At 33.1% G+C, this 21,392-nt stretch overlaps 3 protein-coding genes and 1 pseudogene across 4 annotated transcripts; 2 read left to right on the top strand and 2 right to left on the bottom strand.

Moving 5' to 3' along the window:
* Positions 1-3,391: 3,391 nt before the first annotated feature.
* Positions 3,392-6,117, bottom strand: LOC110622105 (CASP-like protein 5A1). Its single transcript, XM_021766492.2, has 3 exons — positions 5,705-6,117; positions 5,468-5,600; positions 3,392-4,340 (listed from the first exon to the last, which is right to left on the bottom strand). The coding sequence occupies exons 1-3, from the start codon at positions 5,917-5,919 to the stop codon at positions 4,149-4,151; spliced, it is 540 nt and encodes a 179-aa protein (XP_021622184.2). The 5' UTR covers positions 5,920-6,117; the 3' UTR covers positions 3,392-4,148.
* Positions 6,118-7,224: 1,107 nt separating this feature from the next.
* Positions 7,225-9,643, top strand: LOC110623717 (ubiquitin-like protein 5). The gene is made up of 2 exons (XM_043959457.1): positions 7,225-7,559; positions 9,368-9,643. The coding sequence occupies exon 1, from the start codon at positions 7,335-7,337 to the stop codon at positions 7,554-7,556; it is 222 nt and encodes a 73-aa protein (XP_043815392.1). The 5' UTR covers positions 7,225-7,334; the 3' UTR covers positions 7,557-7,559; positions 9,368-9,643.
* Positions 9,644-10,666: 1,023 nt separating this feature from the next.
* On the top strand, positions 10,667-15,172 carry LOC110622311 (annotated as a pseudogene).
* Positions 15,173-16,231: 1,059 nt separating this feature from the next.
* On the bottom strand, positions 16,232-20,890 carry LOC110622326 (cytokinin riboside 5'-monophosphate phosphoribohydrolase LOG3). 2 transcript variants are annotated; one of them, XM_021766794.2, is made up of 7 exons: positions 20,586-20,890; positions 19,964-20,061; positions 19,799-19,829; positions 18,946-19,045; positions 17,065-17,135; positions 16,795-16,938; positions 16,232-16,559 (listed from the first exon to the last, which is right to left on the bottom strand). In XM_021766794.2, exons 1-7 carry the CDS (start codon positions 20,709-20,711, stop codon positions 16,467-16,469), a joined length of 663 nt encoding a protein of 220 aa, XP_021622486.1. In that variant the 5' UTR covers positions 20,712-20,890; the 3' UTR covers positions 16,232-16,466. The 2 variants fall into 2 exon arrangements, with proteins under 2 accessions (XP_021622486.1, XP_043815441.1); XM_043959506.1 differs by lacking the exon at positions 20,586-20,890 and adding an exon at positions 20,402-20,547.
* Between the last annotated feature and the right edge of the window lie 502 nt (positions 20,891-21,392).

Raw genomic sequence — 21,392 nt, 5'->3', positions numbered from 1 at the left:
CTCTTTGACCAAACGGTTTAAATGGACGGAAGGACTATGAATTTGGACGGAAGAGAAAGTGAGGGACTTAAGTGTTGGATCGCCAAAATAGAGGGACAGTCGCCAAAATAGAGGGACAGAAGTATTAATTACGTTAAACCTCTAGGACTAAAAAATAATTTTTCCATATAAAAATGTTAAAGAAAAAAAAATCTCCCATATAATCAACTTATTATAGTTTTCATTTTAATTATATTTTTCATAATTCTTAAAAAAATCATTAAAACTTAAATCTTGAATAGTATATCCTATTATATAAGCATTTTTTTTATTATAGTAATAATATCTATTTAATATTCTTATCCTCCAATTATTTTTGTTTATTCTTTTAATTAGTTTAAAAATATTTTTATTTTTATTTTTATATTATAATCACATATAAATTAATTATTATAACTCTATTTTATTTTATTTTTAAAATATTTATTAATATTTAATAAATTTAATATTTTTAAGATTTATATAATTTAAAATTAATAAAAAATTACTATAAAAAAATAAAATGAATAAAAATAGTGATTTATCTTGTATATATTTGGTAAATTTATGAATAGTTAATAGATAATTAATCTAATCCCAGTCAACTATTGATTTCATTAATTTTCTTTAGTTGTATTTTTTATTTAAATAATACTTCCATTTTAAATTTTATCACTAATAAACATTTTATATCTATATATCAATAAATTATTTATAAGTATAAAAATAATAAATGAATATAAAAATATATAAATAATAATGAAAACATACACACGTAGAAATAACTATATTTTATCAATTATTAATTATATTAAATATGTCAGGTACTAATTAAAAAAATTAAAGCATAATTTAGTCTTGAAGATTTGGTCAAACATATAACTTACTCATTAAAATTATAATAATCCAACAAACTAGATACTACCCATAGTAATGAAGTTGCCATTAATGAAAGATATATAAAAAATTAAAATACCTTTTTATTATATGCTCTCTTTTCATTGTTTTATATTATTTAAAAAAATTTATAATACAACTATTATATACGCAAGAACAAAACCTTTTGAATAGAAAGAGAACTAATCCGGATATGTGGTGCTTGTAGAGAAATCAACATCTGTTTTGGCTCTCAAGTCATGGAGAAATTTTGTTATAGTATGCACAAACACTTCTTTGTTTTCAGCTTCAATTGGAGATGCAGGCCTTGGGGCTTTCCAGCTCCCTTTAGAACTCTGTATTCAAAAAAAACTATTAATAGTTGGAATCCAGTGAACCTATGGCCATAGAATTTTAACTTGAAAAGCAACTTAGGACATGAAGCATGCATATCTCCATTAGAAGGAAGTGAAAATGCATATATAGTGAAGAGAACTCACAGAAGATGGTCGTCTTCGTCGCTTTAGTGGTCTGCTTCTATCATTCATTATCTCCATTAGCTCATCAAACTGTTATAACAATATCCACATTTCAAAATTAGTTACTTCTCCACCAATGCAAACACATCGTTGAAATACATTGCTGTTGTATTTGGCATGATTTAAAATTCAAAATTATTTTAATCCGTTCGATTTAAATCAGTTTGTGGCTTTGATATGGAATTAATAAACTAGCTTAACCCTAAATGATACATTTTGAGTGTTTAGACATAAAATTAAATACCTGTTTTACAATTTTTTCATACTTCTTGGCACATTGATACAGCCTCTTCTCATCTTCGTCTTCTTGCTTTGACATAACTAAACCCTCTCCCTCTCTCTCTCTCTCAGTCTCACACAAGTTTACAGGTATGGTGAATAGATAGATGTAATAGGAATCATGTTCAACATGAGAGAAGAAGACTTGGCACTAAGAAATCTAAGATTGGCCGTTAACAATAAAAAAGAGAAAAAAGCTGTTATTTTGCTTCCTTCTATATCTCTTCTCTTCTCTTTTCTCTTTTACGCGTAGAAACACAATTCTTGTGATTTCAAACTAATTTATAGACTGCAGCTGGGGGCTAGCCTAATGGTAACTGCATGCTATTAAACCTGCTATTCATATCAGCCTACCCCTATAATATAGAAAAAAGAAACCCTAATCCATAAGCTCTCTAGTCTTTCTTTCTTTAAAAATAAATGTATAAATTATTAAAAAAAAAAAAAACCCCAATGAGAATAGAGTAAAACTATTTCCAAATAAAGCCACAAAATAGTTTTTAACGGCCGTAACTACTAATTGCCAAAAGAAGAAGAAATAGCTGATTGCCATATATGCATGCAAACAATCAACAGAAATATCAACTTTATATCCCATTTGCTGGGGTAAGGGAGTTGGATTATAGAAATCCAAAGTAGATATGAAATTTTTTTAATTCATCCATCAATTCAATTAGAGTTTGTTTAATTTAAAATGACTCTTAATCAATTTTAACATGAAAGAATTATTGATAGTAATATGACACAATATGCACCTAAAGTATATCATGCATTGACACCATACGACTGAGTCATGTGACAAAATTTTAATAACTCGTGATACTTAATCATTCAAGTCTCACCCATAAAAAAGAAAACCGGCCATCATAATAATCAGTACTCGGGACAGTAAAAAACTCGTCCCATGTGTTTGGTCAAGCCTCTCATGACATTATAATATCTAAGATACCGTTAAATGATATTATATTATAGGTCCTCATTATGACTATAATCACAAGATCTCTTGTCAACTAGCTGGTACTAGTTGGACTTCCATAAAAGTCACTAACTAGTCTTATCTCCTTACAGTATAAAAATAAAACATGCACAGAGTTCAAGATACACATTCTTATATACTCTTGACACTTTTCTTAAACTCAAGCAATCTATTTACACTCACAGCGTCAGAGTGGCGGCCCATAGACACTAATCACCTTACTTTCTCTTTTTGCAGAGTGATAGGTTATTTTCAGCTCTTTTTCAGCCACATCAAATAGCATGCAACTCATCCAATGAGGCAAAAGAAGAAAATCATTACCTTTCTTCTGGGTCTGTAATTTGTAGGCTTTGAAGTTTCCCTACGATTTTTACCATTAATATAGCTCCACTAAATTGGCTATGTTCACTATCAATGGCAATGGATGTCTAGCAAGTAAGAACCTTAAATCAAGCAAAATCTAGCAAACTCCGATTAAGATAGTATTGAAGTCGAGCAGAATTAAATGCCCAACAATGGTGAATATTTGAGGGATCGATTTCTGTAAAGAACTCTATGAGCACACATCATGTTCTCTGGTGAATCAATGTCAAGTCATCAGTATTCAAAAGACAAACAACTCCAAAGATAAGAGATGCTTTGTCAAGAATGCTCCAACAATCAGATTTCTAAAACATGCAACCAAGCAACCAACACAGTCATTGCTTATATAGGAAAATTTGCAATGATAAGTTTTTGTTATTATAGAATAATAACATGTCTGAATTCCCTTGAAAAAGAGACAAAAAATTATTTACAACTGACCGTGAAAAATTATACAACATACAATTGTATACGACTCAGTGTCCACTATCATGAAACTGCAACTGATAACAGAATTGCATCTCAGTTTTATCACAGAATGTATTATGCAATCTCATGCCTGTTGACCCTGGAATTCCTAGTCTATGTAATGCATGTAAACTTTGCTCGAAGCCTCGGATGCAATGACATTCTCAAAGCCACAGTTGACTGCGCTGGCAAGGCTCAAGTGAAAAGCAATTTTGTATTCTCCCAAATACTCCAAGCTCTAAGCTCCAAGCTTATGTATTCAATTCTCCATTATATACCAATTGGGAAGGGTAAGAAACCTCACCAAAGCACTCACCCCCCCTCCCATTTGATCGTCATGGCACACTCATGGTGTGGGTTTTCACAGTATAACAAAAGCATTGGGAGTGAGGCCATGGTGAAGTGTCGCAAAAGGGGGAAAATGGTGTCATGGTAATTGCTAACCAAATTCTACATATTTCTCGCAATTAGAAACACCAAAGTTTAATTGCTGAACTCAAAATTGAAACTCCGCTAACCAAACTGTAAGAAAACTTATCCATATACTAGTTACAAACAGATCTCCATGGAAGACCATTGATAAGAAAGATAAAAATAAAATATAGTCTTCTACGACTAAAGATTCTATCTTACTGGGAAGCCAGTGACCAGAAATTCATGAGAAAGGATGGTGTCATGGCAAACCAGCTGATAAAAGCCATGGCTGTAGCAGTTTCAAACCTAGTGCAGTGGTTCATAGAACACTTGTTGAGATCATTGCCAATTAGGACAGTGATGCCAGCAGACGCACTGGCAGCTGCAAATATAAGGGATGATGTAATCTGTACAAAGGCAAACGAGCATTTCAATAACCTTGGGATGAATGTAAATCTTAAACTCATGCAGATTAGATGCCCGTGATTGCATGGTCAAAACACAGCAAAGATTATATTAGCAGATGGGCACAGATACATTTGCAAAATCAACATCAAGGCAGCTTGTTTCCTATTCAAAGAAAAGCTTATAGTCAATAAAATTCCATGGTGGAAATTTTCTGTCATTCAGCACAACGACAGAGATTTTATGACAGCACTGGAATAGAAGATAAATCTTGAAAAACCAGACAGAAGAAACAAATATATTCAGCGCACAAAGAAAATTGCAAGATATTTAGACAAACTTTGTAATTAGATACAATTTGTCAATGGCTACGTGTTAAATACCAGAGAGATTTTTTTTTTCACCAAGTAAAAAATCTAAATCCCAGATGATTTGTGTCAAACTTTTTTCTCAAAATAATCTATTAAGTTTGTCCTTTTGTTAGAACATAAACCATTCAAACGCTAAGATGCCTATTCTTCCAAAAAAAATCATTCCAGACAGAAAAAGGCATGGAATATTGGTTATGAAATGTAAAAAAATATCATGACAAATGCACTTCTTCCTCTTATATTAAAACTCTCAACTTTGGTTCAGGCAATCAAGAAAAAGTATTAACAATGAGAGGTTTGACTTCCTGTAAACATTCAGTTGTATAAATATCATTTTGAAATATTGATCATACATGTCAAAAATATCTGCAACCCATTCCCCCCTCAAGTTTTATGATAAACTGGGACTTGACTTCATTAAACAAAACAAAAAAAAAAAACTGAAAATCATAACAAAACAATTGAAGCAAGAGCTACAATTAAAATTTCACCTGAATAACATGCCCTTAGAGACGATGAGGAATGATAACAACAATTCTTAGCATATGACTCGGTTTCTTTGGCATTGAATTTGGTATTTGGTTGCATAACATATTCTAATATCAAATTACACAAAACACCAGGTCTAATCATAACATAAGTTGAGAAAATTCATATATCTAAGCTGAACCTGAAGAGCGACAGGAATATGAATTTAGTACTGAATTATCAACTCTTGATCATTCATTAAAGAAAAGGAATTAAAAGAAGACAATTACCCCATCACCGATGGCAAAAAGGCGAATAATTACTCGTTTCCTGAGACTTCTTCTCACCAAAAGGGCATATGCATCCACAATAGCCAAAGACAAGCTCCACAATATTTGCAAGCTAACAGCAATGACCAGGTAGCTGAAGATACAGTATAAATAGAAAAGCACAACCCATTTCAATAAAATTAAAAAGCATCAAACTTTAATCTAAAATCTCAATTCTTAGCTCCAATTCCAACATACCAAAAAGCTGAGACAGAGCGGAAGTCACTGGTGGTGGCCATGACGCAGACAGACACGAGACCGAACGAGAACTGAAGAAGACGAAGAATGAGGCCACCATGAGTCCCTGGCATGCCTTGAACGTCCTTCATACTCATTCTCGGCCTGTTCAGAGGCCCATCGGTCAAAGGCGGCGCCTCAACCGGATGCACCGTTGGCCTACTCCCATTCATCATCTACGATTACCGGTATTTATACAAACGATCATAGACATAAAACAAGAAGAAATACAAAAGCGTGGGAATTGGGTTTCTTGAGAAGGGAAAGCGAATTGGATTAAATTCTCATCCTGAGCTTTTTATGAAATGATGATCGATCAATGCATTTAGGATTTTTTTTTTCCCCTTCTTTAGTGGAGTGAGGAGTATAGTGTACTGTTCCTCTTTTTTTCCTTTTAATCTTCAATGCCTTTGCCGCGTCACTTGTGATTAGGATGCGTCAGCCAATTAAAATTAAACACATAAATAAAATATATTTTTTATAAATAAATAAACAACTGTATTTAAAAAATATCATTTTTTTTTAAAAAAATATAAAGTAAATTATATTTTACACGTTTTTCTTTATCCTATTGCCACTTTATTATGCCTTTTGCCTCCCAGAAATATTTGCTTACTTTCTATTAAAAAAAAAAACAAATGCGTAGTCTATTTTCTCATTCACACTAAATTATAATTACTTTCTCTTTTAAATAATAATTTATTTATTATTTTTTATATATTTTAATTAACATTTATAATAAAATTTAAAAATTCTAAAAATGATATAATAATAAAATAATATATAAAAAATAGAATTTTCAATTATGTTTTTTTAATTCATATAAAATAAACATGATATAAGTTATGTTTTCATATGAAGAAAATTGAGAATGACTATTTTTATATAACTAAAAAATTAGGGGAGAGCATATATGGGTTTGAACTGGAAAATTAAACTCAACTGATCAATTTCAATTTAATGGTTCGGTTAATTGAAATATTCAGTTTGATTTGATTAGTATTTTTTAATTTATTTAATTTTTAATTCTGTTCGATTTAAATATGTTAAATAATTAAAAAATTAAATAATTAATTTTATATATATTTTTATTATTTAAAAAATAGATATTTTTAAATTTTATATGTATTTATATGAATTTTTTAAAATATTATCATTATATATTCACATAATATTTATTAATAAATTTATGTGAAATGTTTATTAAATTATTCTACTGAAATTAAAAATAAAAAATTAAAAAAATTTACAAATTTCGATATAAAATAATCAAATCAAATTAAATTAATTTTTATCAATTCAATTTAAGTCGGTTATATTTTCATAATTAAATTTTACAGTTTTTAATATTTTTATAATTTAAATTTTAATTTTTCAATTCAGCCTATTCAAAATCAAATCGACCGATTTCACGGTCTTACTAAAAAATACAATATGGCCAATTAATTTTAAGAATAAAGTTAGAGGATTAGTTTGAACTTTTGCTCATGAACGCGGGTCGGTCAAACGCTCCCTTATATGCCAGAAACCCAAAAAGGCAAGATATATCGGTGGATTTGGGATTAGGGTTTCCTGATTTTTTGATCGCAAGATGTTGGAAGTGGTGTTGAATGATAGGCTAGGGAAGAAGGTGAGAGTGAAGTGTAATGACGACGACACCATCGGAGACCTGAAGAAGCTGGTGGCGGCGCAGACCGGCACTAGAGCCGAGAAGATAAGGATACAGAAGTGGTACACCGTATACAAGGATCATATCACTCTTAAGGATTATGAGATTCACGATGGCATGGGCCTCGAGCTCTATTACAACTAAAAGGTTCTTCCTTTATTGTTTTTCTCTATCTATATATTCTATGACTATCAGGACCTTAAATTTAGCTGAATTGATTGGTGGCTCTGTAATTAGTTCGATGTGGAGTCTTTGATTGACTCAGTTATGTGAATTGTTATAATTTTGATTACTTCCTTTGTTTGTAAGTACTAAGTTGGTCATTGGCAGAATTGATTGTGGTCTCCTTATCTTTTTCGGGTCAAAATTCATTTTGGTTCAACTGTTGGCGGTTGCTAGAGTAATCTTCTGAATGAAATCCTTTGGATTTCTATTGGGCAGGTTGTTTTTGTCCTTAGTTTTTTGATGTTGAAGAGTTGGATGTTTAAAGTAACATCTGAATGACATATCAGATTTATAACTGGAGATTACCAGTCTATAGAGAGATAGAGAGTGGTGATTATCTTATTTAGTGCTTTGTGAAGTATTTGCCAAATTTAGTGCTTGTAACGATGATAGAAAGTCTTTTTTTAATTAAATAATAATGAGGAATATGATGTTTGTCGCTTCATGCTGCTGAGTTTTGTTGAGGTTTTTTGGATCTCTTCTAAAGTTTCAATGCCTATGTTTGCTTCTAATAGCATCTATGCCTGATTGTTTTTTCGCTTGTTTCTTCCACTAGATGTGACATGGAGGTCCATTCCATTTACTTGTTTTGCTTTAAGATGTAAATTGATATCTAAATATGCATGTTTACAAATTACAATTTTATTTGTTGCATTGCCTATTCATGAATGTCCATTAATATAGTGGTTAATTATGGAAGAACTGTTTTCTCTTTTTTTCTTTAATTAAAAAAAATAAAAGTGAATAGTCCACGTTAAGCTGTTCCTTGATTTGATTCAAACGCACAAGCTCTCATTGCAGTCAGCAACCTATTCTGGTGTCCCTGTGCCAGAGTTTGGAATTCATGGTCCTCCAAGGAGCTAAGCTTTTCTCTAGCTCATATAGCATAACTTCATTTTCTTAATTAGAAAGTTATGGGATACAGAATATCCATATTCAGGTAAAAAAGTAAAAAGGTTAAAGGAGCTACAAGATATTTCATTTTGTTTTAGATGCTACCTTCTCTATGTCTTGTCAATACTCATGTCCTACGGATATTATGAGGACAATAAAGGTAACCTTGGGAATGCATGAGGGTAAGGGGTTGGCTATTGAATTTGGGATCTTGCTGAGACAAAAGTGCAAATTTTTAATAACGTTTAGGTTACTGTTATTTTTATAGGAATTAAGTTGAAGATGGACAAAAAATCTCTTGCAATTTAAATCTTTATTACAGATGGTCAAATATCATCTTTTTTAGTTTTTCTCCCAAAAACAGAAAAAAAAGGTGTTAGTGTTGAGTTTAAGAAGATTTCGCCTATTGGATTCTCAGATCTGGACAAGTTTTGAGTTAGAGATTATGTTGAAGTGCTCAACGGTGAGCATGGGATCTCATTGTTTTTTTTTTGGGGGGGGTGGGGGGGGGGTACATCTTTAACCTCTTTGTCAGTCTTAAGGAATTGGAACAGGGGCAATCAAGTAGGAGCTTAGAATGTGTCTGTACTCTATCGTCATTATTTTTATGCATATTTTCAGTAGCTTTAGGAGTAACGCATCTTGTACAGAGCTATATAGTATTGCTCTTTATCTCCAAGTCATTAATGCTTTGTTTTATGGTGTGAATCCTTTTTATTTTTCCTGAAAAAAAAAAAAGAAAAGGAATAGAAGAGACGGGTATTTCAGATTGTGCCTGCACAGATGCACCCGAGTATTTGAGATTGTGTGGCTTAACAATAATGCTTTGTGTGCAGGTGCAGTAGCCATGTAAATCCATTGGAACCAAGATGACTTGGGATCTTGGAGGGATGCTGTTGTTTCATTTTACTTTTCACAGTTGGCTTGTGAATCCAATGTGGTGTGAAAACATAATGTTTTATCCATAAGAACTGTTATGACTTTGTTGAATTGGCAGTAGTACTACTTGTTTTATGCTGGCATGTAGCCAGTTACTCCTTCCTTTTAGCAGTTGAAATGCTGGTATACTATTATATGATTATGAATTGAAATGTTCTGTAAATTTAGTTCAACTCCCTGAAAACTTTCGACGATGCAATAGGATATTTGGTTTATATTCCAAACTAGCGAATGATCGTAGCCAGTGTATTCTAAAATTTTTCCCTGTCTCATTGATTATGATTATGATAGGATTTACATAAAATGCAACATGATCCATATCAGTAATTTCTTGTGCATTACTATTCTAATTTTTTTCCCAAATGGTGTTCTTAAAACATGTAGGGCATGTGATAACTATTCATTGGTCAAGTATAAAACTCAGCTAAGTCCTTTTCCTTTAACTGAAAGAAAAGGCGAAGAAAATTTCAAGAAATTTGTACCGAGTCTGCACCCATAATTTTGGTTTCAAAGCAAAACTAAGGGATTCGTTGTATGAAATTGTAAGCCCTAAATCATAGTAGTAGAGTTTGATTGATGCTGCATCTAATTTTAGTTTTGATTGTTCATTTATTTTTTAAATTTTAATCATTTTTTTCAAAAACACAATTTGAATCATTTTAATAATTAAGTGTTGTCTTTTTAAGATTATTTTAAAGAAAAGTGTTAATCCAAATCCAATTGAATTGAATTGTTTTATCCAATTTTAATGAGGATCAAATCTTTCAAGTCTTTGATCTGAATCATGACACATAAGAAGTTGGACTTTTTTTATTTAAATTAAATTATTTGATTAAATAATAATAAAAAATAACTAAAAAAATAGATAAAATTTATGAGAAAGAGTGGTTATAATAAAAGATAATTTTAATAAATTTATTTTAAAAATAATAAATCTTTTACTTAATAAATAAACTATTTGAATTTAAAATCTCTTTTCAGATTATTTATAATTATAATAATTAATTAAAAATACAAACAAAATTCTTTTACTGCTAAGTATAGTAAAAATTATGATAAATTAATGGTGAAATAAAAAATATTATGCAAATATGTAATTTAATAAACAAATGTTTTAAATTTTAGAATATTTTAAACATTTAAATATTAAATAACAAATTATATTTTGCCAACTTCGACAAAAAAATAACTATAAATATTTTGCATTGATTTGTTTATGATATTTATTTATTTTCCTCTATTATTATTGTTATTATTATAAAAAACAACATGACAGTAACTGAACCAAAGACGGAGAAAAAAAGGAGGAGATTACGGTCTAAAACTCCACAGAGCCAAAAGAGCCGCTTCTTTCTCTCCACTCACTTCTTGCTTCAGATTCGCTACCTCTCTCTCTCTCTCTCTCTCACACACACACACACACACACACACACACACACACAATAACTGCTACAATGGAAGCCCATGCCTGGTTCTGTGTTACTTCTATTTTCACAATCTCTCCTCCGTCTCCATTCCTGCTCTTTTTACTCCATGTTTTTAAGCTGCCCCATTTCACTATTACACTCATTACATGGCGCTTAAGAGGTTGGGCTCTAAATCTGAGGCCTTTCATCGTCAAGGCCACACCTGGTAACCATTGCTTTTACCTTTTTAACTCTTTTTTCAGTTTTTAACAATAAATGATATATGGGTCATGGCTGTTGCATGCATTTATTTGCCATTTAATGTGATCGGTTTGCTTCCTTGGCAATCTGTTTAATTTCTTGGTGATGCTTTCAATATTTCCAAGAACAATGTTCTGTGGTATAATTGATCTTTTCTTTTGCTATATCTAATTTCAGATCCTGTATTTGGTAAGATTGAAAGCATTTTAATAGAGGACAATGCAGTGATCAAATTGTTTTTTCATTTTGTATATTTTGGTTGCTGTTAAGACATGGTGAAATCTTAACCTATGACATACCTTTTAAAGCAGTGTTATGAAGATCAGTTTTGAATTGGCTAGTGCATTTGTTCAAAGTCCTGAGTATCTAATCTCCTCTTCAATAACTCCACTGAGTTTTTATCTATGATTTTCTGAACCATTTGGGATAAGCTGATGAGATTTCTAAACGTGTCTTTGATGCATAATCAAGAGCACTCAAAAGGGATAAAATTCTCAAAGTTCTTTTCGTTGTCAACAATAATTACAATAAGCTCTCTTGAAAAATACCTAAGAACATTTTACCCCTTGTTTTGAATCAAAGATTTCACAAGAATTTAATTCAATTCTTTTCTATCAATTTTTCTCTTTTGGAATGAAAAAATTCATTTCTTTTTAACTTACAAATTTATCATTTTCAAATTTCAAAGGAAATGAGATCATGCATGATTTTGAAAGAATCCATTTGAATTCTTTTCTTACAAAATGAATAATGCCAAATGGAGGGTTATGGATTAATATTAATCATCCTCCTCCTCCTGCCACTACTAGGATTAGCAATCCAAGTTAGAAAAACACTAGACTAATACTAACTAGAAATATACTAAACCTAATAGCACTCTTAAATCATTCCTAAATAGAAATACTACTTCCTACTTAAGAACTCAATGAAAAATTAAATGAAAATAAATTCGTAAATGTATTTTTTCCTTCATTGCACGAGTCTTTTGGCCAGATTTCCTTTTTAACTTGGAGTATTTTAATCATTCTTTATCTGCAGGCTTCGCACAACTGGGCTTCAAAGTGATGTTACCATTGAGATCGGAGAAATGTCTTTCAATCTCCACAAGGTGCATTTATTTGGTTCTGCTCAACCTCTAAATAGTTAGTATATGAACTTTTCTGTTGAATGTTTATGTCCCTTTCCCACCAATCTATCCCAAAACCAAAATGAAAAGGAAAGCTGCTAATTATGTGGTGGATGCAGTTTCCACAGCTTTCAAAAAGTGGGCTATTGGAGAAGCTTATCGAAGAAATTTCTAGTGAGAATGGTTCAATTTGTGCCTTGAGACTTGATGACATACCTGGTGGTGCTAAAGCATTTGAACTCATAAGCAAATTCTGCTATGGTGTGAAATTAGAACTCACTGCTTTGAATGTAGTCTCCCTTAGATGTGCAGCAGAGTACCTGCGCATGACTGAAGAATACGGAGAAGGAAATCTTATTGCTCAGACAGAGGCCTTTTTTAATGAAGTCTTCAGCAATTGGGAAGACTCACTAAAAGCTCTAGAAACTTGTGAAGAAGTTTTACCTTCTGCAGAAGAACTTCACATTGTCTCAAGGTGCATTGATTCTTTGGCAATGAAAGCTTGTATGGATCCAAAAGTATTTAATTTGCCTTTGTCAGGACAAACAAAATCTCAGAATGAGGGAAGTGTAATAGTATGTAATGGTATATCTGTTGCAACTAAACCAGAGCCTATGGGTGATAATTGGTGGTTTCCAGATGTCTCATTCCTCAACTTACCCTTTTACAGACGATTGATTATAGCTATTGAATCAAGGGGAATGAAGCCTGAGACTATTGCTGCATCTCTTATACACTATGCTAAGAAGTATCTTCCCTTGATGAATAAGCAATCAAGCTTCAACAACATCAATCATGTCAACCCTGGAACAACTGCTTCATTTTCTCCTGAGGCAGACCAAAGAATTATTCTTGAAGAGATTGTGACCTTACTCCCTATTAACAAGGGAGTCACTTCCACCAAGTTTCTGCTCAGGCTGCTTCGCACAGCTATGGTGTTGCATGCTAGTCCATGATGCCAAGAAAATTTGGAGAAAAGGGTGGGAGCACAATTGGACCAAGCTGTACTTGTAGATCTCATACCAAATATGGGTTACTCAGTGGAGACCCTTTATGATGTAGATTGTTTTCAGAGGATTCTTGATCATTTTGTCTCATTACATCAAGAAAAAGCCTTATCAACTTCCCCTTGCATAGTTGTGGAGGGCCAGGTTCGTGATGGCGATGATGTGCTGACACCAATAACAATGGTGGCCAATCTGGTGGATGATTTACTTGCTGAGGTAGCAGCAGATGTTAATTTGAAACTCCCAAAATTTGAGGTGCTTGCTGCTACCATCCCTGATTATGCCAGGCCACTTGATGATGGAGTTTATCATGCTATTGATGTATTTCTGAAGGTAATAGACCTAAAGTAACTCTCTTCTCTTGTCCACAGAAACATGGTGAAGTGCTAACCTTTGGAATATGTATATATTTATCCATTAATTGTATGCAAGGGGATGTTTGTACCCTTCCCCATGCCTGCAATATGGAATGCTTCATAGACTGAGGCAATGAGCAATTCAATGAGAGATCTCGGATTGAATCAATATTTTCTAATTATTTCTTCAATTAATTATCCTATTCATTGGTTATATATTATCAATATTGAAGTGCCAGTGATATTTTACTTGAGCAATTTTATTTTTCACTACCCCAGGCACATCCTTGGCTTACAGATACAGAGAGGGAGCAACTTTGTAGACTGATGAACTGCCAGAAGCTCTCAATAGAAGCAAGCACCCATGCAGCACAGAATGAGAGGTTACCTCTTAGAGCTCCGTACATCAGTTTCTGGCTTGTTCTTTGTCTCAGAGAATTTGTAGAACTCGCAAAATCCTAGTGGAAAGCTTGGGATCCCCAAAAAGGATGGCTCCTGTCCAATAGACGCTGCACAAGACCATGATGTGAATCTTGATTTGAGGGATCGTGTTTCTGAACTTGAAAAAGATTGTTCAAACATGAAGGAGGAGCTTCAGAAGCTTGTAAATATGAAGAGAAAATGGAAAATATTTTCTAAGAAATTTAGTTTTGTACAGAGACTACATCCCTGCAATTCCAAAGAATCATGTGATTTAAGGGAACCAGAGTCAGCTACAAATGGGCAACCAAATCATGAGAAAGGTTATATGGCGCAATAACTTTTTCAAATTCAAACTAACTAGACAATACAACAGTCTCACTCTAAATTTGTTTTTGTTTATTTGAAAGCCTAATAGATGTGATTCTTTTCCTGTGGATTATAGAAAGATCATATTCCTGTATTGTTTTAGGAGTTAGGATTTAGTTCAACTCTTTTGTTAGTTCATTAACTTGCAAAGAAGTGCATACTTTTGAGGTTGAATTTGTTTCCTCTGTAGCTGGTGCTCGTGAAAGGAATAAACACTTGGATTCATCTTTCTGTAGAAGCATGGTATGCTATCTATGTTCCTGGCTCTTTGGATCATTTTTAGCCTTTTATTTTCCTGCAATAGGTACACAATGAAAGTCTTTTTCTTTATTCTAAATTATAACTTGATATGGTCCAAAATGCCAATTTTTCTAATGATGCCTTGAATATGGTCTACATTTAAGGATCCTTCAAAAGGAGAATTAGTCATTGTCTTTCTTAATTAGTAAAGCAAATAAATAAAAGAAATTGATGAGGGCCTTATGATGGGAAGGCAATGGACCAGGAGCCAGGGTGGCCTGGGTATAGTGTCTTAGCCCATTAGTTTTGTGGCTTAATATGTCTCCAGTTCCTCAAATTGGGTCACAAATGACAAGGCTCCAAGACCACATAACACTGGGCCAGCTTCTAATCTAAGGGCCCACCAACTGGGAGTTTCATCTATGGCCATTCAAGGCTGGCAATGGCATTGGCAAGAAGAATATGTGATCCAGAAATAGCTTTTCTTGCTTTATTAATGGAAAGGCTCCTTCTTACCAATTATGTCACTTTAAAATAATATAAAAATGGACTATAAAATACAAGAAATAATTTGAATTTGAATCCACAAAAAAATGGAGAAAAGAAGTTAAATTTGTTGATGGGTTCAGCCAAAAAAAATCTATTTTTGTGGGGACCCAAGGGAAAGACATAGTAGCCTACATCACATGCATGAGGATGTGTTGAAAGAGATGCTTTGGACTTTAAATATACGAATTTTTAAAATTTAATAAAATGAATATTTTTAAATTTAAATTTAATTCATTTATTAAAAGAAAACAAAAAGGGGAAAGAAAAAAAAAAAAAAAGGAGAAAAGGGTTGAATGATTTTGACAAGATTAGTCTAATCGATTCATTTTATTTCAATATCATTTCATGTTTTACAAATTCCTTTTTTTAATGTTTAGCTTTTACATTAAACCCTAAAGAGGACCACTCCAACCACCACCACCAAATGCTTTTGATCTGCAAACTGCATATTGATGAAGACCAGATGTTATAAATCAGTCCTATCAACCACAGACATTTGTTATTCAATTGAACTTGGTCGACCAACTTATCTGGAGCCATTACCATACTGTCTTAAAGCTTCTATGGCATCTCCCATGTTGTCTTCCTCATGTTTTCTGGGACCCATGACCACATGTCATTGTCTCATTGGATTGACGGCATGTGGGTACCTGACTTTATTTTTATTCATTACATTCTTCACAGTTTCAGACACAATTCCATTCCAACAAACACCAACTGTCCCCACCACCTTCGGTTATTTACCGTTGGTTGAGTTAGGCCTCCACAAAACCTTCATAACAGCAAACAAGAATTTGCACTGCGTGGTCCCATTTCTCTTCTTTCAATTAATGACACTTAGCTACTTCTCATTGGATTCTTAATGCTGTTTTATTGGATGATTTTGCTGCTTCCACTAGTGTCACATTGACCTTTATGTTCTTGCTTTGATTTTGTAATTAAGCAATTAAAAAGAAGATGAACAGAGGAAATAAGAAATGGGAAGTGAAAGATTGTCAATGTATAAATTAGTTATGTAAAATGGGGATGTTCATAACACTCTACTACTTACAACTTAAAAGGAAAATCCAGATTTTTAACTGGAAGTGAATGTTGAGAAGCTTAACATATTGAGGTTAATTGCAATAATTTACAAAAAAAAAAAAAAAAAAAAAAAAAAAAAAAAAAAAATCCCCACAAATGGATATGTCAAGACAAATCAAAATTAGCTCCTTCCACTTCCAAATTCCAACTATTCAATCCTTTAGTGCAGTCATCTCTTGTCATCTTGAGATATCATAGCTCTGAGAGTATTCAAGTTGATTGATTTCCCAGCTCAGTTTTGAAGCAACCCTCTCATGACAGGGAACATACTCCTATGATTTTTTTAGCCAGTGGACAAAACAAACAAAATATCAGTACCATCACTTTTTCCTATGAATGGACTTAAGAAACAGGGCAACCACAAATTTCTTTCATTTTTACACATAATAGAAAGCTCCCATTATGAAAGTAAACTTAGCTTTAATTTTTCCTACAAATCTTGGCTTTAATCTTGGCTTTATGCATTTAATGCAAATGAAAGTAAATGCCATGCAGTTTCCAGCTTACCTCCAATTTCATTACCAACTCCTTAGCTGTTGGAGCGGATACTATGATGTTGCGAGCGCTGGGGTTTATAAATCCCTCTTCCACAGCTTTGTCAATAAATGAGAGCAAGGAATTGTAGTATCCATCAACATTCAACAATCCCACCTTCAAAATGTGGAAATAGAATGCATCATTAGTTCTATGAATGCACCCATGGTTAAACAAAACCTCTTGCAGACACTAAGTAAGCATTCAACCACAAGGTATCAGAAAAGAAAACATGACAGTTACCGGTTTGTCGTGAATTCCAAGCTGAGCCCAGGTTATCACTTCAAGTAACTCCTCAAGAGTCCCATAACCACCTACATTTATTCAAATTCCCAAGTTTAAAAACAAGTGATAATACAAGTGCCAGCTATCTTTGCCTGGAGATGCACAGAGCATGTGAGAATAGTATCCACCATTAACTTCTCATCAGAGAAGAATTGGTCAGTTTGCTTAGTCAGTAGCACAAATCAGCAAGAAACTTAGGTATAACAAGTGTCTTTTCAATCTGCATACTAGATGGTTGCAATTTAAGTATGGAATTTTTTTCCCACTTATAATAAGTTCAAAGATCATGTAGATACTGTTCCACAACTTCATGTTTGGTGGTCATGGTTCCTTTGACTCGCATCTTCGGTTCCTTATCGACTCCTATTGGTTCCCTCAACCTTTACCCATTTTATTATTGATATGCTACAAAAAATATGTTTACCAAAAAAGTCCTAAACTAGGGGAAAAGACAAAATACCATGTTGCCCTACTCCTATAAATAAATAGTAACATCAACGTATGAATCTTTTTATGTCCTCTCTAGCTCTCTTATACTCTGAAACAGTCATTGGCTATACTGTTGGAGTGGACACTCTGGGACCATCTCAGAATTGAGCTACCAGATGGGATCGGATATTATATGTATATATATTTATCAATTATTATTATCTTATGGAGAAAAGGAAGAAAGGTTGGATGGATTTTTCCTTGACATAAACATGGTCTTCCTTTGTCAAAATAAAGGCATAATCCTCTGCCAACCCGTTCAGGTCATAATAGCTCTCATCTTATCATGTTACAGTAAGGATGTCTTTCCTCTTTTTTTTTTCTTTTTTTTTTTCTTTACTGTGGATGTGGGGATTCGATGACAAGATGAGGAGTTCACATGAAGTGAAATTTGGCACTTTTGTCCATGCATGTCCTCCTGTTCCCCAAGCTTTTAAACTCCATGATGATTAGTGGCTTGTGAAAGAGGTGGGCATCATTACCTGTTAGGTGCAGGTACTAGTTGGCAAAACAATTTTCTTAAAAGTGTGTCTCTGTGTCTCTTGCCCTTACTATACAAAAGAAATAAATGAATTTGCTGATATACAAAGCTAACAACTACATATAAAGAAAAAGAGCATATATTAACCACACAAGCTCATCTCCTTAGCAGCTCTAATTTTCAGTGTAAGATGTTGACGGGTCAAGAACTAGGATCTGAGTTGTTTCACTGTAACATGTTATGTAATAGGTATTGTTGGGCTGATGAGAGAAGGCTCAAAAGTTTGTCTTCATTTAAACTTCATATGTTCTTGTCATACATTATCAGATGCCACTTATGTCATTAAAGTCTAAACCAAACAGCTATAATAGCTAAATATGGAGATATATTTTTGTAAAAATTGTCATCCTACACTTTATCACTGCTCTTCTTAAGCTGAAGCTTATTGTGGCTATACAGCAACCAGAGTATAAGAAAAATATATATGTATAAATTGAAAATTGAAAAGTAGAAACAGACACTTCTTCTTTCGTAGCACTACTTCCAGTAACCACTAAATAAAGCAAAGAAGTCAAAACTTCAAATCCTTTTTTTTTATGGTTTATCTCAAGGAACTTTTACCTCTCAGCATTATTTTATTTTCTCTTTCAAGGTGGGGCTGGGGGGATTAGTTTGAGTGGTAATCAGTAAATGAGATCAATCAAAACAAAGAAAAGTAGTCAGCCATCCTCAGAAAAATCAAAATATGAGATATGGCCAATCTCGGATGCTGTGCTTGGTAAAATAAAAGCATCTGATGATCTACATGATTCCTTCATTTGGCATTGGAATTTTTGTATGGGTGAGAATTTTTCAGGGATTATACTAACCCGGTAAAGCAATAAAAGCATCTGAATGCTTAGCCATCTCTGCCTTCCTTTGATGCATATCTGCTACTGCCTTCACTTCCCCCACTGTTACACCAGTTAACTGCAAAGAGGTACCACAGGCACAGAAAAACAAAAAATGAAGGATTGAATAGAGAGAGAAGTTTGGAGGGTTGTGCAGTGAAGCAATGATGAGTGCTGCAGGAGTAGTGGGCTTTAATCCAATGAGTTTAACTCCGCAACTTCCTAGCCAGTAATTTATTTATCTCACACAAGGGAAAAGGGAGGAAAAACAAAAAAGAAAAGAGAAGAAATTCGAATCTTGAAAGAAGCCAAGAAAGAAAAACGCAGAACAAAACAATGGTATAGAACTAAACAGAGAAGACAGCAGAAGGTAGAAACCCATAAATATGTATGGAAAAGGTGTAGCGCCCAGTTGCCAACTACTCAACTAGCATTGTGGATAAGGCTATCTAGTATTTGCCACAGGAGTAGAGATCTTGAGTAACAGCTTATTTCTTATTCTGATTTTCTTATATAGTAAATGAGTTATTTATCCCAATGACAGATAGAAATCTTGAGAAACAAACAGAAAATGGCAGAACCGAGAGAGAGAGAGAGAGGAGTAATCAAAGTAAATAAAGAAAAGGAGAAAAAAAGTATAAGAAAGTAGCCAAAAGCAGAGAAATAATCAATATATTTGAAAGAAATAGAGGTAGAAATTGACAAACAAAAATCTGTACCCAATCCATTCTTATAGAAGGATAATAGAAGTTATAGCCTTTCTATGCAAAAAGAAAGAGAAAAAGAACTATTGTAAAAGATATAAGACTTTTTCTGGTTCTTGCAGACATACCTCTCGAGGCATGAGCGTCTTGGGAATAACTCTGCAGGGAGACAATAACATGACAAAAATAAGTTGTAATGGAGAAGAAAAACAACAATCACAAGCACAACTCATCTCACTTATATTTCTTTATTTCATTTGGATGATTACAAATTCTTAAAAAAATGAACTTGCCCAATAACATGGCGACCGCCATCATGAACAGCTTGAGAAACCAAACCCATCAAACCAATGCTACCCCCTCCGTAGACCAGATCAATGTTTCTTGAGACCTGCAAGAAACCCACATTCGTATCAGTTGGTAGAAACCATATGAGCCTTTCAGAAGGCAGAGAATGGAAGTTTCCGATGTGGGTATGGGCTCAATAAAACTCTCTTCCTCATGGTATATTTAACCATTGTGAAATGACTCAATTGGCAAACCAAGCAGTACTTGTCCGTTCTCAAAAAGGTCTCAGCTTTTCAGGTTTCACATGAATGGGGGGAGCAAGTTTAAATAACAGAGAGAAAACCAAGAAAAAAGATCATTTTGAAGAAACCATTCAAGATTATAAAAATGCTAGAGCCCATGTGAGCCAAGTTACAAACAGGTTATAAACAGACACAGCTTACCCAAAGCTCAACATAAAGAATTGAACTTGGAGCAACTTGAAATATAGATTTCTATCAAAATCCCTTCTCATGCTCCCACAAAGGAAAAGAACTTGTAGCAACCAAAGTCTTGCAAATGCAGCCGGACACCAAAAGAAACAAATAAAAGCAAAAGTGAGAATCATTAAAATAGTAAAAACAATACCAATTCCTTGCCAAGCTCAATAGCAGCATCTTGATAGCTACTCTTCCTGCCTTGACTACTCCCACAGAAGACACAAATCCTCTTGAACTTTGATGCCTGCCTCATTTCAGTGCCATTAAATTCCATTTTCACTTTCTTTGATATAGCCACTCCACTTGAAATTCTTTTTTTTCAAGAAAAAAAAATACAAAATACAATAAGAATCTCTTTCCCTTCTCAGTTGGCCCTGTCTCTACTATACTACATGTGTCAAAGAAGAGCACAAGTATCAGCTTGACTCTTTCTCTTTTCTTTTCCTTGCTTGACCACTGTATTTTTATTTAGTGCATTTCTCTCTATGCGTATATATAAACCTCAACGCACGTGAGTACCCTCCATAGCACGCTTTGCTCCACCCTTCCCACACATACAGCTAATCTTGGCACGCGTGGACCACTTATTTATATATATTTTTTTTAAAAAAATTAATTATAATTAAGAATTTTATATTTCATAAATCTAGAAATGATTTTAAAATTTGATAAAAATGGCAACCAAGATATCATAAAATTGATTAAATAAATTTCCTATACTTAGTTTTATCTTTGCAGGATAAAACAAGCATGCATCCTTTTTTTCTTTTTTTTTTTCCTTTCTGAGGCAGAAATAATGCTATCTATGGACAATATGATATGGGTATAATGCAAAATATATATAATTTTTATTTTATTTTAAAAAAAATATATAAATAAATTATCTGAGAGGAAGTATGGGTAGCAATTCAGGAGCATCAGAAAATGGTGATATATAGCATTGTGCATTGATGAT

This window comes from Manihot esculenta, chromosome 9, assembly GCF_001659605.2.
Source record: "Manihot esculenta cultivar AM560-2 chromosome 9, M.esculenta_v8, whole genome shotgun sequence".
In the NCBI taxonomy this organism is placed as follows: domain Eukaryota; kingdom Viridiplantae; phylum Streptophyta; class Magnoliopsida; order Malpighiales; family Euphorbiaceae; genus Manihot; species Manihot esculenta.
Note: the sequence above shows the minus strand (reverse complement) of the source record. Positions and strands in the feature narration are given on the sequence as shown.

Excerpts from the sequence above, each read along its gene's own strand:
- LOC110622105 (XM_021766492.2), bottom strand. The coding sequence starts at position 5,919 with ATGATGAATGGGAGTAGGCCAACGGTGCATCCGGTTGAGGCGCCGCCT. Across the intron at positions 5,601-5,704 it reads CGCTCTGTCTCAGCTTTTTG|CTACCTGGTCATTGCTGTTA; the intron begins GTATGTTGGAAT and ends CTGTATCTTCAG. Across the intron at positions 4,341-5,467 it reads TTTTTGCCATCGGTGATGGG|ATTACATCATCCCTTATATT; the intron begins GTAATTGTCTTC and ends GCCTTTGTACAG.
- LOC110623717 (XM_043959457.1), top strand. The coding sequence starts at position 7,335 with ATGTTGGAAGTGGTGTTGAATGATAGGCTAGGGAAGAAGGTGAGAGTG.
- LOC110622326 (XM_021766794.2), bottom strand. The coding sequence starts at position 20,711 with ATGGAATTTAATGGCACTGAAATGAGGCAGGCATCAAAGTTCAAGAGG. Across the intron at positions 20,062-20,585 it reads TTGAGCTTGGCAAGGAATTG|GTCTCAAGAAACATTGATCT; the intron begins GTATTGTTTTTA and ends GGTTTCTTGCAG. Across the intron at positions 19,046-19,798 it reads AGACGCTCATGCCTCGAGAG|TTAACTGGTGTAACAGTGGG; the intron begins GTATGTCTGCAA and ends ACCTCTTTGCAG.